The 16,067-nt window shown below is 55.3% G+C and overlaps 1 protein-coding gene across 3 annotated transcripts; it reads right to left on the reverse strand.

Annotated features, from left to right (window-relative positions):
* Window positions 1-28: 28 nt before the first annotated feature.
* On the reverse strand, window positions 29-14,007 carry Dbn1 (drebrin 1). Of its 3 annotated transcripts, XM_028772128.1 has the most exons (15): window positions 13,922-14,007; window positions 9,536-9,591; window positions 8,822-8,934; window positions 8,540-8,614; window positions 8,278-8,424; window positions 8,043-8,120; window positions 7,663-7,814; window positions 7,522-7,585; window positions 4,072-4,131; window positions 3,853-3,976; window positions 2,965-3,102; window positions 2,481-2,651; window positions 1,176-1,858; window positions 773-875; window positions 29-611 (listed from the first exon to the last, which is right to left on the reverse strand). In XM_028772128.1, the coding sequence occupies exons 1-15, from the start codon at window positions 14,005-14,007 to the stop codon at window positions 541-543; spliced, it is 2,121 nt and encodes a 706-aa protein (XP_028627961.1). In that variant the 3' UTR covers window positions 29-540. The 3 variants fall into 3 exon arrangements, with proteins under 3 accessions (XP_028627961.1, XP_028627960.1, XP_028627959.1); XM_028772127.1 differs by lacking the exon at window positions 2,965-3,102; XM_028772126.1 differs by lacking the exon at window positions 2,965-3,102 and having other exon boundaries at window positions 773-878.
* Window positions 14,008-16,067: the final 2,060 nt, after the last annotated feature.

Consider the following 16,067-nt stretch of genomic DNA (forward strand, 5'->3'; position numbering starts at 1 on the left):
GCAGCGAGGGTAAAGAGAAGGGGAGGGGTCCCAGGGAGCCAGAGCCCACGAGCCATTTATTGCCATGTTTTAAATTTCGTGCAAAATATCTGAAGCCCTGGATAGAGAATACAAAGTGATATTTTTTTTCCAAGAAACATAAAACTAGGAAAAGTGATGGGGGGAAACGTTTTCCCACCAGAACCCCCGACCCCCACCAGGTCCCAAGCAGGGTGAGGCCTCCACCCTGGTCAGCTGAGCAGGAAGGACTAAGCTACAATCTGGTCTGGGCAGGAAGGGGGTGGAATCTGCAACATTGTTTCAACTACCAACGGGAGGAAAACCAGTCGATTGTACAAGTCTATCAACTTTTTAAAAAAAGAGAAAAGCTGTAAAAGTCAGGCCCTGTGGGTAGGGAAGCAGACAGGTCCCCGGCCAGTGCCGGATCCAGAGTGGGAGGCAGGCGGGGCTGCTGCTAATGCTGGCACTGCAAGCCGGCTGGCCAGAGGCCACTGCAGGTGGGCAGCCTTGGTGAGGGCAGCCAGGGGGCAGCCGTCACTACTAATCACCACCCTCGAAGCCCTCTTCCTCTTCAGGAACTGGGTCTGCATCCCAGCAGGTGATGTCGATTTCTAGGATATATTAGGAGGAGAGAGAAAGCTGGGGAGATCCATTAATGGTGCCACCCCATCTCCCCACCTCTAAGAGATGTGCCAACCATGTTTAGTGACACCCCTAGCCCTCCAATCCCATCCCAACACCAGAAGTCCCATCATTCATCCGGGGATACTACCTGGAGGCTTGTTGTAGAATACAGGAGGTGGAGCCTTTGCACATGGCTCTTCTGATTGGGCGAATTCTTCCTCCTGTGACTGACTGAAGTATCCTTCGCTGGCCTGCTGGGGTTTGTTATTTGTTTTTGGTTTATTTATTTATTTATTTTTTAAAATAAAAGAATAGGTCAACAGGCCCCAACTGACAGGACTACAGCTGATCTATCAGGCCTGAGCCTGTTTCCCCAGCAACCACTCTTGGAATCCTTGGTTGCTAGGGAAACACAGATGCCTGCCAGGGAACAAATGCAGAGATGGAAAGGGGAGTGGAATAGAGCTGCTTCTCAGTATGGATCTACAAGCAGTCAGCCCTCCCCCTCCGCACAGACTACTGTCCCTCCCACCAGGCTGCCCCTGTCCCACCTGGGTCCCCTCCTTTTGAGTGGTCTCTCCGTTGGTCAGCAGGTGAGGTTCTGGCTCCAGCTCCTGCTCCAGCACCTGATCTACCTCCTCTAGAGCTGAGGGCATAGTTAGGACCTGGGAGGCAGCCAGCGGCTCTCCTACTTCCTCCTCTGGGTCACAGAAGGTGGCCGGAGGTTCTGGCAGCTCATCAAAATTAAGAAGGTTGGCACAGCCTTCGCCCACAGGTGGCAGCGGCTCCTGAGCTGCCTCATTCAGCAGAGGCACCTCTGCCAGGGAGGCCTCAGCACCTGAGGGTGGTGTGGGCACCCTGGGTTCAGCCTGAGGTGTTGAGGCCTCTTCCTCGTTGCCAGGCCATAGATCAATGAGGCTGGCACTGGCAGGGGTAACATTGTTGGCAATAGTGGTGTCAGTAGTGGCAGTGGTGGTCTCAATGGTGTCAGTTGTATAAGTATCAGCTACTGAGGTGATAGAGGCAGCAGGCTCTTCAGGGGCAGCCAGGACAGCCTGCTCTGGAGATTCTGTGCACATCAAGTCCTCCATGGGGCTGCTTTGCAACAGGGGAGGTTCTTGTGCCTGAGGGGGCTCCTCTGCACGGCCAGCCCAGACCTGAGGAGCTGCTGCTGCTTTGGCCTCCTTGTTGTTCTCTTCACCATCCAGTCTGGGGGTAGACTCCTGGGCCTCTGCTGCAGGGCACATCAAGGGCACAACACAGTCAGCCCCCCTTGGGGGACAGACAGATGCCCTGGGCCAGTGTGTACCATGCACTGCCCACCCGCTGAAGAGTGACGAGTTTGGGACTTCTGAGGAAGTCTGGGGAAGTCTGGAATGCCTTCTTTCAGCTGTGCCTCCCTATCTTTTCACCCACTCTATTTATTTATTTTAATTTTTAAAAGATTTTTACTTTTATTATATATACAGCATCCTGCCTGCATGTACACCTGCAGGCCAGAAGGGGGCACCATATCTCATTATAGACGGTTGTGAGCCACCAGGTGGTTGCTGGGAATTGAATTCAGGACCCCAGGAAGAACAACCAGTGTTCTTAACCTCTGAGCCATCTCTCCAGCCCTCACCCACTCTTTTTAAACCACTGGGTGGAAGGCCACATGCCTCAGTGATGAGCCAATGAGGTTTACAGAAGGCATGTCTGAGAGCAACACCAGGACTCTCCTCAGCTACAGCCACTTCCTTAGCAGTGTAGTGTTGGTGATGAATGGTCCTTTGAACTGTTACCGTGGCAACCTGGTGTCCCCCCCCCCCCCAGATAATGATGGGAGGATGGGTTCCGGTGGAGCCCTTTTCTACCTTGAGCTGGTGGGGGTGGTGGAGGTGGGGGTGGAGGCTGCGAGGATGTGACCTCATCCAGGGCCCTCTCGATCTGCTCAGTGATGGGGGTGGAGGCTGTGCTGGAATCAGATGGGCTCCGGGTGGGAATGGGAGTGGGTGCCATCCTCCGGTGGCTGTCCAGGTGGCTGCCTGTGGAGCAAATGTCCAGGCTAGTGAACGTGGGAGCTAGGTGAAATCAGGACTATCCACCTTGTGTCTTGAGTGTGGGTGGGGGCTGTGAGCTCCCCAGGCCCCCCAGGGGCCAGAATACTGCTCCAGACCCTGTAAACCAGGCCGCTGGGGGCCAGTGCCCTACAGGGCCAGGGACAAGAGGCAGGTAGTACCTGCTTTGGGGACAAACACCGGCAGTCGGCAGTCAGGCTGGGGGAGAAAGGGCAAGGGGGCTGCTGGGAAGCGGGGCCCTCCTTACCCCACCCTGCCGAGGCCTGGGGCTGCTACCTACATGGGAGGGAGGAAGAGAGGTTTGGGGTGCGGTGGCAGGTGATATAGGGAAAGGGAGTCCGTGGAGGGGAAGAGGAGGAAGAGGAGGAGGAGGAAGGCCCACTGTCCGATGCCTTTATGAAAGGGCAGTACGGACGACCTGCCAAGAGAGACAGACAGAGAAAGAGACAGAGGACAAGAGAGGGTCAGTCTCCCCCACCCCTGCCCCAAGGCCTCACCCTCCCCCAGGGCCAGCCCTAGATGTCCAAGCCACCTTCAGCCAGGATGCACATTCAGCCAAGATGGGCCACAGCTTCAAGCCATCTGATGCCTCCCACCAGCCAGCACCAGATACACACAACAGCCAGCGGCACAAGTAAGTACAGTCTGCCATGCTCCTGGAACCCCAGCAACATGACCAAGCACACAGAAGATGCAAAGACTCAGAGCAGCAGACAAGAAATGAAAGGGCGCTTCAAGGGAGGTAGAAGCTACACAAGGAGAAGCTAAACAAGCGACCCAGAGAACAGCTACTCCAGGATGCTCACACGGAAGGTCAGAGCAAGATCCCACCCTACATGCATCCAAAGCCTTCAGGCCAGACCTAGTCCAACCCTGCAGGGAAGCTCCCAACACCAGCAGTGTGTCTGAACCTTCACCAAATCTGCCCAATTGGCTTTGAGTGCCAGCCATTACTCAGCCAATGGCGGACACTAACAGTACCCCCCCCAACCCAGCCCCTCTGGGGGTGCTACCACCTGGAAAGCTGGGGTTGGAAGCACATTGAAGGGGGTCTTGCCTTCTCCAAGGAGTCCTTGGGCAAGGCTTCTTTTCCAAGAAGAAGTCCCAAAGGGATTTTAGGGCCATAGTCTGAGGAGTATGGATCAGGCAAGGAGGGGTCAAGGACTACCTGGTCGGTGGTTGAATGGCGCGGGCGCGTCACAGCTGCCGCCAGAGGCTGATGCCACCCGTTCCTGCTGTCTGAAGAACTCCCGTGGGTTATCAGGCCGCTGGGCAATAATGGCAGCTGCCTCCTGAGGGCACAAGGAAAGAGTTAGAGAACTGGGCACGGCTCACCGTCTGAGCCAGCCCTTCCCATCTGTCTCACTTGCCACAACCCAGCTCTCACCTCCACCTCGGATTCTGACTTCTTCATCTGGGACTCTTCCTCTTCATCTCGCTGGTCACCCTGGAAACCAAAGGGACAATGTCCTGAGCATCTCTTTCCAACCCAGCAGGATCTCAAAGGTGGCGCTTTGCTCCTCTCAGTACCCATTCCCACAGCCTCTCTTCTCTTTCAATGTCTACAGCCGCCTTATCTCCAGACCAGCTAGGCCTTAGGTATCCAGGACCGTCTAGAATACTCCTGGTCCTTTAGCCAGATTAAACCACACCAAGCACAGGCTGAATATGGCCCACGGACTGGGTACTGTTCTGATGCAGTATTTTAAAGCCATTAAAAAAAAAATTTTTTTTTTATGTGTATAGATGTTTTGCCTGCATGTATGGCTGTTCACCACATGCATGCAGTACCCACAGAGGCCAAAAGAGGGCACTGTATCCCTAGGACTGGAGACACAGATGGCTTTCAACACGTGGGTGCTGGGGATTGAATCTAGATCCTCTGGAAGAGAAACCAATGTTCTTTACTGTGCCCAAGAGTAAGTTTGTAAACCCACATAAATTTAAGCTGCTATCACTAAGTTCAGTTTCATGTTGAACTGAAAATAGAATCTGGTTTCTTATTTTGTCGTCCAAGGGATTATACCCAGGTCCTCACAGAAGCCAAGCAAATGCTTTAGCAGTGACTACGCCCTTTATGTTTTAATTTTGAGACAGGGTCTCATTAAACTGTTAGGCTGGCCTTGAACTTATGGTTTTACCACCTCCCTTGGCTTTTGTTTTTTGAGATGGAATCCCTCACGGCCCTCTGAGAATCTAGTTTGTATTCTCTGTCTCTCTGGCCCTGTGTGTCTCTGTCCCACCCTGGGAGTGGGGGTGGAGGCTTGCTGGACAGCTCTGTACTCTGAGCCACATACTCAGGCCCCTAGTTTCCCAACACCATGGCGACAGAGTCATCCAGAAGCTGCCCTTGCACGGGAGAACTGCTGCCTAGTTCACTGCAGTCCCCCACTCCCTCATTCCCATTTGGCCATTTCTTGGCTTATGTTTTAAGACTGAAACCCAGGACTATAGGTGGGCAGCCCTTTGCTTGGCTACACCCCCCTCCCTCAGTCTGATCTAGTCTTCTTCACGTCTCCAACCCCACCATCTATCCCAGCTCCAACTCGCCCACGTACTCTCCTAGATATGGACATAATGTCCTCTGTGTGTTCCAGTCACAGCCTAGAGTGGTCACCCTGTTTCCTAACCCCACGCTTTGGCATCGGAGGTCAAGATCACATCTCCCAAGTGCCTGATCCATCGTCACGTCTCATCCAGCCTCTCCAGTTTAAGATCTCTGGTTCATTCAGGTCATTTCCTTTTCTGGGTCCCCTCAGGTAGTTCCCTACAGATATGACAGACCTGCACAGCATTGTGTTTCCTGTTTCTGGGGTCACTTCCCTCACCCTCTGTGAGCAACACAGGATGCAGCCCCACATCTATGTGAACAGCCAGCATGAGGTTAGTTTGTGCTTCCTCAATGGAACTCAATATATCCAAAGCCTCTTATTTGGCATCCCCTGTTGTTCATGGGGCAAACTGGGCAGAAGGAGCTGCTAGCGACGGGGAAAGAGGGAGGGGAAAAAGAGAACTTTTTTCTTCTATTTCAGACAGAGTCTTACTTCATAAAACTGGCTGGTCTAGAACTTATAATGTAAACCAAGCTGGCCTTGAAGTCACAGTGATATGTCTGCCTCTGCTTTCCTGACATTGGGGTTACAGTCCTAGGCCACCACTCCTGGCTCAGGTCTTGCCTTTGAGCATATAACCTAGAACTTATTTTTCTCCCATCAAAGAAAGGAGCAGACACACAGGCTGGAGAGATGGCTCAGTGGGTAAAGCCTGACTTCTTAAGTTGGATCCTCAGCAAGACACGTACTAAACCCAGCCGGGAACGTAAATCTGTATCCCCAGCACTTGAGGAGCAGAGGCAGACCCCTGGGGCTCGCTACCCAAACAGTCGAGCCAAAACAGTAAGCAGGTTCAAAGAGAGAGCCTGTCTCAAAAAATAAAGTGGGTAGCTACAGAGGGAGATACCAGAAGCTTACCTCTGGCCTTTACAAGTGCATGATGGGTAAATGCACTGTCCATACCACAAATACACACACACACACACACACACCATCAAAGGAAGAGAGTATGCTTATTATAGAGGCTTTAACTGTGGACAATGTCAACATCACAGAAACAAGTTAGAGAGGGTAGGAGAGAGAGGAAGACTCCATAGTCAAAAGCATTGCTGTGTCTAAGCATCCTGACACATGAGAACCCTAGGCCAAAAGGGAACCAAGGGGCTAGCGAGATGGCTCAGTGGTTAGGAGTCTTTGCAGCTCTTGTAGAGGACCCAGGTTTGGTTCCCAGAACCCACATGCTGGCTCACAACCATCTGTAACTCCAGTTCTAGGAGATCCAATGTCTTCTGAACTCTGCAGACACTGGATACACACAGTACACAGGTATACATGCAGGCAAAACATTCATACACATGAAATAAGTAAATTTAAACAAATAAACTCATTAACAGGAGAAAATGAAGTACAGCACCTAAGAATCCCCAAGTTAAATCATTCGAGCTGGACAGTGGTAGCACACACCTTTAATCCCAGCACTTGGGATGGAGTGTCAGGCTGATCTTTGTAAATTTAAGGACACCCTGGTCTACAAAGCAAGTTCTAAGACAGCCAGGGCTACAGAGAAACCTAGTCTTGGGGGAGAGGGGATAGGAATCATTTTAGAGTGCAAATTTCAATTCAGGTGGGACCTTTCTTGGAGGACCTGAAATCAAAGGGGCACAGCTGGCTACGGTGTTGCTACATTGTTATTTTCCCATGAGATACCTTGAAGCAGTGGCTGAACTCTTTAAGAAGAGCAGAACCTCTGCAGCCATTGCTTAAGACGTAACTGACAAAGATGAAGGGCGAATTCAGAAGTTACTACACTGGTCTACTCTGTGTGTGCAAGCAAGCACACCTTCGAAATTCCTATAAAACTTGGCTTTTCCAAAAGATCTTTCAGTGAATGGCTGTGCACAGTATAGATCGGACAGCAACAGTGGAAGAAGAGCCTGCTCCAGAGCCTATCCCCCTGCCCCAAATGCACAGCCCATGACTAATAGACCCCAAGTCTCCCAGGTCTCAAGGGGGAAGCAATGGAGGAGCCAGGTCATTGAGGGGCTGAGCCAGGGGGAATTTTTTTTTCCAATTTGGAGAAAAGCATCTAAAAGAAATTTTTGTTGTTGTTGTTGTTGTTTCTGTTATTTGTTTTCCACACAAACACCGGGTCCCCTCACAAGACAGGGGCTGGACCTGACACACTCATGATACCAATGCCCACACATGCTCTCAGAGGTCAGAACACGCGGACGGACCATCCTCACTTTGCTGGCCAGGCACAAGAGCCCTGGAAAATAACTTACAAAAATAGACTGCTCCTTTAACCTCCTCTTGGCCTCTTCAGCTTCCAGAGTCTGCTGTTTCCTCCTGGAACGAGACATGCAGGAAGCCCCTTCAGGGTGGGCTGGGCGCAGGGCGGCCCTCCGCCTTGGGCCTGACCTCACCTGTGCTCCTCGATCTGCTGCTCCCGCTCTCGGTAGCGCCGCTCCCGCTCTTCCTGCTCCTGCCGCTCCTGTTCCATCCGTTCCTGTTCAAACCTGAGCCTGGCGTCCAAAGCCTTCTTCCGCTCCTCCTCCTTCCGAAGCTCCTCCTCCTTCTGCACCCCACACCCAGGAAAGACAAGCCCTGAGCCCAGGCCAGCCTAGGCCCTTCCAATTCTACTCCCACCCAGGCTGGGGAGGTGGCCTTCTGGGAATTAGGGGGATGAGCCCCGTGTGCAGGAGACCAAAAGGGCTTTGCTCTTTCAGCCGAGAGAGGTCAGAGCTTCCCTGCAGGCTCTGGTAGGGACACCCGGGTCTGAAGGCTTAGGGACTGCACTGCGCACCTTGGCCTGCTCCCAAAACTGCTCACGGTTGATCCGCTTCATCTCCACAGCCGCGTCTGTCTTCTGGTAGGTGGTGCCCTGCAGAGTCAAGCGTCTGGACGTGAGCACAAGAGCAGACAGAACAGACAGTCCAGTACTCACATGTGCAGGAGGGCTCAGAGGGCCTGGGGAGGCCCGACTGGGGACCAGGTCACACGGGTGACACAAGAGCAGCCTGTCCCGGGGATACACTGACCACCGGCTCAGTATTTTCATCCTCCCGAAGACGCAGGCGATGCAAAACCGGGCTGGAGAGCCGTGCCAGCCCGTTGGAGAGCCGCTGCCCGATGGCACCAGCATCGATGTCTTCCACACTGCTGGCATTCACAATTACGTCGACACCCTTCCATTAAAAAAAGCAGGGTTTAGGTGGCATCTAAACTCCCATCACCAGCCACAGCATACAAACCTGGCCCTAGGTGCCCGGCTGTGCCCGCTTCAGACCCCGCTCCACATACCTGGAAGAATTCGGCCACCTTGGCCACGTGGCTGGCGCAAGCACATTTCCGGGCATCAGGCACATCCTCACCAACCTGCAATGTACCCAGCGAAGGGGGGACCTCAGGATGGGAGGAGCGGAAGACAACAGCCCACGGGCCCAACAGCCTGAAGGCGCAACAGCCAATGGGCCCAGGCTGTCTTCCCAAGAACTAGTGTAGGATTCTCCCCAGCAGCGGCTATGGGTGGAATGTGGCCACTCTGGGGCCCTCAGCTCCCAGCGCCATCCCACAGCCGCATACCCAGTTGATGAGCACATATTTTGGCAGGGCAGCCTGGGAGTCCTTGACGCTGCAGAAACCGTACATCACTTTCTGGTTCTCGAAGTGGCCGGAAAGCTCCTGCAAGCCCCCTTCTGGGGAAACCAGGAAGGTGTTAGGGACTTTCCATCTCTTTACACCCTTCACCCTACAAGGGCCTAGGAACCCCCCTCCCCCCCTTTCTATTCTGCAGAGTTTCTATTCTGCAGAGCTACAGGCTCAGACCTCTGTGTAATGAGCTGAAGGGGTAGACAGGATTCTAGCTTTGCCTGTGAATCCTCCTGCCTCCTGGGCCTGACTTGAGGGAGGACTGAAGAGGTCTGTTCACACATCTTCATGCCTCAGGGATCACACCTCTCTCATGTCTTCCCAGGTGCTAGTGCCCAGTGAGGTACATGAAGCTTTCCTGGAGGAAATCTTCCAGCTCTAAGAATAGCACCGAGCTGGGCCATCCTACTAGGCCCCTTCCTTAGCTGTATGATGTTGGGCAAGTTGCTTTTCCTCACTGTGCCTTCCCAGAAGTCAAACAGGAAGCCGGACACCCTCCCTCTACACTCTGAGGAATTCGGGTATGACCAAGAGGAAGGACAACCATCAGACAAGCGTGGGTCTGCTGGACGGAGGCAAGAAAGCGGGAGGGGACCAGAACAAGCAGAGTGGGTGGTGGGAAGGAGAGGGAACGGCTGGAATTCTTACCTCCTGATGCTGCAAGCTTGAGGTCATCTGAGCCATCTTCATATGTGTACAGAGCCCTGAGGACAGGGAGGAGTAGCTCAGAACTGTCAGGGCCTAGGCAGCCAATTTTGGGTGGGGAAGGCACTAGGGAGGGACAGTGATACCAGAGGGGCAGGCAGGACAGAGCAGGACGAGAGGGAAAGCTTGGGTTGTTGGTTGGTCAAGACAGCAAAGCCAGGCATCATCTCTGCTGAGCCGGAGACCTGGGTCAGATGGCAGTCAGGGAATGGTGGGGGAGAAATCGCTGCGTAGTCAGCTCAGCGTCCGGCCCTAGCCCTGGCAGCCCACAACTCAGTGGAGCGAGTGTGCGCCGGAGACTCCAAGGCAACGGTTTCTTGGTTACCGTTCCCTGGCGACCATGATTCTCATCCCTCATTGGCCAGAACCAGGAATCTACCTGGTGCATGCCTTGGTACCCGCTGCCCCTCCCCCTTTTGGGAGGGAGAAGAATCTGGTGCTCGATGCTGGGCATCCCCTGGTAACCATGGCAACCCAGCAATTGGCACAGAAACCAGCCCACCAGAGCTGCATTCTCCTCGAGCACAAAGGACCCCGGGGACATCCTCAGACTCAATCTCTCCCTCTCTGAGATGGGGATGAGGTCGCTGTGATCACTCCCTGACTCTGACCCTAAGATATCCTGGTCTTCTAGCCCCGAGGCTGTCTGTCCTCGCTGAAGTCTCCTAGGACTACCATATAGACTGAAGCCAACCAGAAAGCTAAACGAATGACTTCCTTCCTTCCTAGCCTTTTCTGCTCTGTATTTATTCTTGGCAGGCATACTAAAGCATCCATTTCATGGAAGGTAATGTAGAGATTCTTCCCCTGAACCCCCCTCAACCCTTCCTGATGCAGGCACCAAGCTGGAGACACATGGAGAAGGGAATCTTGGTCCCTGAGATTTAGAAGGGCTTGGTTAGGAGGCTGGGGTGTGTGAGAAGAGGTAAAAGCAGAGATGGAGGGAAGAGGGGAGCAGGGAGGAGGAAGAAAAGAAGAGGGGGAAGAGAACAGACAAGAGACAGGAGGGAAGTGGAAAAAATAAAAATGGAGGAGGAGGGAAGGGAAGGGAAGAAGGGAACAAGAAAGGAGGAGGAAGAAGAGGAGGAGGAAAAGGAGGGGGAGAAGAAGGAATGAGGGAGAGCTAACCCCATGCCCCAGGGGTTGTTGGCCCCTGCAGCCCCTCCCCTTCCTGTATCCCTCCCTGCTTTTCTCCACAAAGAGACACAGGTGGGCTGCATGTCTTGGAGCCCTCGGTGCAGCTGCTGCCCCAGCCGCCCCGACAGCTGCTTTCCTGCACAGCTGCCCCACCACCTGTCAGGCTGCCCTAACCCCATGGCCAGGAACAAAGAGCCCTCAAAGAAACAGGGTGTCTCCCTCTGTAATCACAGATGAGACACTGAGCCAGCACCAGGAATCCTGGCTCCTTCAAGACACTGCTCTGTCCATCACGCCTCTCCAGGGTTGACTGCTCGTCTCAAGACCCCGAAACCCCTTCTATCGGTCCTCCGTGGCCACCCACCTCCAAACCGCCCCTCTTCCCTGCTAGGAGCTCATTCAAACCTTCTCAACTCCGCTAGCCCACCTGTCCAAATCGACTGTGTATTCACATCCACAGATGGGCCATGCTGCCTCCCAGATTCAGTTCTGAAGAACACTTCCTACCCTAGAGTTGCATTGTGTTTTTCTGTACATGAAGACCACTCCGGATGCTGCTGCCAGCTCCAGGGCCAGCCTCAGTCTGAGCTTCACGCCCAGAGTGCTAAAATACTCAGCAGGAACTGGGAAAAGACATCTGCACTAGCCCCAGACCCTGCTGGACGGTGTTTCCCCAACAACACGGGTACGCTGGGACTGGCAGGTAGGAGCTAGGAAACAATTAGGACAAAGTGGAAGAGGACTGTAGATGTACACACCTCACCAGCAGCAAACCCTGGAGACAGTCACTGCCACAGACTGTCCTGTCAGCTCTCTGAAGGCAGGGACTCTGATCGGGCTAACACACACTGCTGCCTCCGTCCTGGGTCCCGCACAGAAGAGCACCACAGGGATTTGTAATGTTGACACAAACGCTTATCCACCATCTAAGCCAGAGACACTGGGCTAGGGCAAGGCGACAGTGTGACTTCAGCAGGGACACTAGCAGTGGAAGGTTGAAGATCAGCATGCTCTCAGGGAGCTGGAACTGGAAAGGCCCAGGAGACCCCAGATGGACTCTGCCCATCCCCCTCCGTTCTCAGAGCACTTGAGAAGAGCAGGAACTTCTCACACAATGAATCACATCATAACCAGGGTGGTGCTGGCCTTTCCCTCCACACAATCTGACTTCCCCAGTGACCTGCTTACAGCACAAGGATGGACGGAGTCCATTTAAGAACCCCTGCCTCCTGGGGGTCAGCCACCCCAAGCTCCACCACACACCCAAAGTCAAGGTAGAGGGGACACACCAAATAATCACGCCCCAACATCTGAACCCAGACACTCCTCGTGCTGGACTGTTAAATGCAGGGTCTGCCCTGAGCCCTGAGATCTCAGCCACCTCCTGGCTGCATGATAAAAGCTGAAGAGAATCTCGCCATCTTCCCTGAGACATGGTCCTCACCACCCCTTTCCAAGGCGCTGTTTAGACCCTTGAAGTGTAAGCAAACAGATATGCGAAGGTGCATCTGCGAATCTGCACATGTCCCACACACAACCCAGATGGGGCTGGTGCAGGCCAGGGATGAAGAACTACCTCCCTTTGGGGACATGGATGCTGCTGGTGGTGGAGGGCCAGGCCTATTCCCAGCAGGATGTGGGTCGGAAGTAGTTGGTAGCCCCAGCACTGGGTTGCCTGTCAGCTTTCGAGGGGCTAAGAGATACAAGTCTACACCCCACAGACTGACAGAAGAGGCAGGGTTCTGGCCAGTGTTTCTTCTCAGGCAGGGCCACATCCCCAAACAGGCTCGTCCACCAGGCCACTTGCCCAGATTGCCTCCATGATCTCAGCCCCCCAGGGGCAGGGCTGGGACGACAATGTGCAAACTGCCCTGCTCGGCTTGTGCTGGCCTCTCCTATAACTGACCTGCAAGACACAAGAACTTGTCTCCTGAGTCCATCCCTCTGGGCCTGGCTGCCCGCCAGTGCTGCAGTACCATGGCCCGGACGCCTGGCTATTCTGTTCCCTCCTCCAGCCCCCCTACCCGGCTGTCCTCCCAGGGTGAGGGTGAGGCCAGCCCAACACGGGGTCCCTCAGATCAGCCCCAACTCGGCCTCGGTTTTCTCAACGTGAGCCTACTTCCACAGCCTGACGAGCGGAAGAGATCCAAATACAAAATGGGGGTTTTTGAGACGAACACTTGGGAGCTGTGCTCAGAATGGGGTATCGGAGCCCCCTTGGTTTTCCTGACACCCTGAGACTTCAGGCCAAGGCAGGTGGTTCACACCCTCCTCCACCTCAGGCAGGATAACAGCTGGGGAGGGGGAGAGAAGCCATCCACTCACTCCGCCCATCGGAGGCTGACAGCCCCCTACTGCTGAGTGGAGGGGCTAGGGTCCCAGAGATCTACTCATTTGGTATCGCTCTGCGGGGGCTCCCTCCACACTTCCTTCCAGCTGGCCACCCAGCCAAGCTGCTCCGGTCCATCTCCTGAGTCTCTTCCTGCCTAGCTGTCTAGTCCTAGCGATCTCCTCCAGAAGGGGAGAGAAGGGCTCAGCCCTGCCTCTTCCTCTGCGATCCGTGAGGGATAAAGAAGTCACTTGGTGGTTGCCATGTGGCAGTGAACCTCCTTGTATCACACCCTAACCTAGATGTGGGGGGAGAGACAACCCCGAGAAGCCCCCGGTGGGCGGGGCATGCTGGCCCCCAGCCCTCGGCGCTCCTCCCCCGCCCTAGCTTTCCTTTGTGCTTGTGGCCGGGCAGGCTGCTCTGGCTCCGCTAGCTGGGTCCCCGCCCCGTCCCCACCCGGTCCTCGCCCGCTCGAAGGTGGCGAAGGTGCCCTTGGCTGGCCCGTGCACACCTGTCCCCCGGGCCCGTGGAGGGAGGCAGGGTGGGAAGGGGGATGGGCTCCGGCAGGACGTAGGACCCCAGGCCCCACGTCTGGGCTCCACATCCGCGTGGCTGGCGTCCGGCTCCCGCGCCCCCAGTGCGCCTAGGGCGGCCTCAGGGCGCCCCGGCCCGCGCGCCCAGCCTGGCCCGAGCGGCCCCTCCCCCGGCTCGCACAAAGGCAGCCCCTCCCCGGCTCTCCCGGGCCGTTGCACCATTTCGGGGTCTCCCCCTCCCTTCCCGGTGGCAGAGCCTCCGGGAAACAAAGGCGCGCGGCGGCCTGGGGACAAAGGGGCCGGGGGCGGGGGCGGGGGCGGGGGGCTCACCAGTCGGCTGCGCTCTCCTCCCGGATCACCTCCTCGTACGCCGCCAGCAGCTCCAGGCGGTGGCCGCTGAAGCTGACGCCGGCCATGCTGCGGGCCGGACCGAGGCTGAACGGACAGACGCACGCACGGGCGGACCGACCGACACCGGAGGGAGGGGATGAGGGAGTCGCCGCCGCCGCCGCCGCCTCAGAGCCTCTGCAGCGCTGAGAGCGAGCGAGCGAGCCAGCGGCCGGGGGAGGGGAGCCGGCCGGCGGGGGGCGGGGGGCGCTGGCTCCGCCCGGCTCACTCCCTCGGCTCGCTCGGTCCTAGCGCCGCCCCGGCCCGGCCCAGGGGGAGGCCCGCCCCCCCTTCCCAGTTTGCCCCGGGGCGTCCCACACACGCCCCTCGCCCTGCTGGCCAGTACCCGACCCTGGGCTCCCACTCTGCTCCCAGGGCTGGTCCCATGCACCTGTCTGGTCCTCGTCCCCAACCTGGCAGCACACCCTCTTTCCCAGCCATAAACCCACCAAGATTCCAGGCCCAGATTCATCCCTCTTCATCTCCCCAGAATAATTGACCCAGCCCAATACCCTTGATTCATTTAACTCCAGCCCATACTCACTGCGTTCCTCGGTCCGTTCCACCCTACATTAAACCCCTTAAGGTCCTTACTCTGTCCCAGCTCGGATTCCGTTCCTCATCAGAAGCCCGTTTCGTTTCCTCTGAAAGGACCCTTCCTAGGCTACCACCATTACTTCCATCCCCACCACAGACCCATGCACACCTCCACGTGTTCACCATACCCTCTAGCTATACCAGCCTGTCTGAATCCCACTCAGATCCCTCTCCCTAACAATACCCCCCTCCATCCCTGCCCCACGACCTTGTCTCAAGCCATTTGCACCCCACCCCAGCTCATCACCTTTATTCCAGTCATTTTCTTCCTCCTGGATGGAGTATCCAGAAAATGACGTCCTTTTCCAAGCACCATACCTCCTAAGGAACCCCGAATAGGGTCTCCAAGGCCACTCCGGGGGAACGGCCTAACACCTTTTTCCTCCAAAGCTCTGAGCACAGAAGGGACCGGGCCTCAGAGAAGCCCCTATGGGGAAGTGGCCTCACAGACAGAGTCTCCAGGCACTCCTTCCTGTGGAGTGGAGAACCCTGAAGCCCTCCACAGCTCCCGAAAACCTTTCCATCACCACCGTGCCTCCCAACCCATTTCCCAGGCAGGCAGGAGACAGCCTCAGCAAGCTTCCCCAGGGCTGATCTGTGAAGAGGAGGTGCTTGTTTTCAGCGGTCTCCTGATGTGATTTGGTCAATCATCGCTACCAAGAAGCCAGTACTTACATTCACTGCAATGCTTTGGAATGGGACAAGGGGGAGAGGTGGCTTTAAAACTCTGCACTTCACAAGGCCCCTGCTTCAGGAGCTCTGGGTACCCACTGTACCCATGTACCCCATCCTTGGTAGTTTCTCCACCACTCCTACCAGTGAGCAGCCCTGGGACCTGAGCCCAAGGTGCAGCTGGAGCGCAATGGTTAGGGTAGAGGGCAGTAGCGATGACTTAAGATGGGTAACGAACAGGGCAGGAAGCCAGGGTGAGGACAGAGCTGCAGTTCTCATCAAGAGAGCGCTGGCCTGGAGCACGAGGAGGGTTGAGGGTTGGGGCTCAGGACGAGGCTGAGGCTTCAGCACCTCTGCTTCCGGCTACTTCCCTACCTTTGCTGTCTCCCAACCTCCTACTTAGTCCATTTCATATGCAAAAAACACCTAGGTGCCCCGTGGAAGTTCCTCCGTGGATTCTGCTGCCCACCAATTGCCTAGCACCTGTCTCTAGCCACGCCCAGTTCATCTCCCACCTGCTTTTGTTATTGTTGTTCTGTTTTGTTTTGTTTTTTTTTAATATTCTATCTAGCTCAGCGGTAAAGAGCACTGGGTGCTCTCTCAGAGGTCCTGAGTTCAATTCCCAGCAACCACATGGTGGCCCACAACCATCTGTAATGGGATCTGATGCCCTCTTCTGGTGTATCTGAAGACAGCTACAGTATATTCATATATATTAAATAAACAAATAAAAAAAAAACTTTGAGTGTAATGGCACATACCTTTAATCCCAGCCCTGGGAAGAAAGAGGCAGGCAGCTCTCTCTGTGAGCTCCAGCCCA

The sequence above is a fragment of the Grammomys surdaster genome, unplaced genomic scaffold (assembly GCF_004785775.1).
Source record: "Grammomys surdaster isolate TR1022 unplaced genomic scaffold, NIH_TR_1.0 211, whole genome shotgun sequence".
NCBI classification, from domain to species: Eukaryota; Metazoa; Chordata; class Mammalia; order Rodentia; family Muridae; genus Grammomys; species Grammomys surdaster.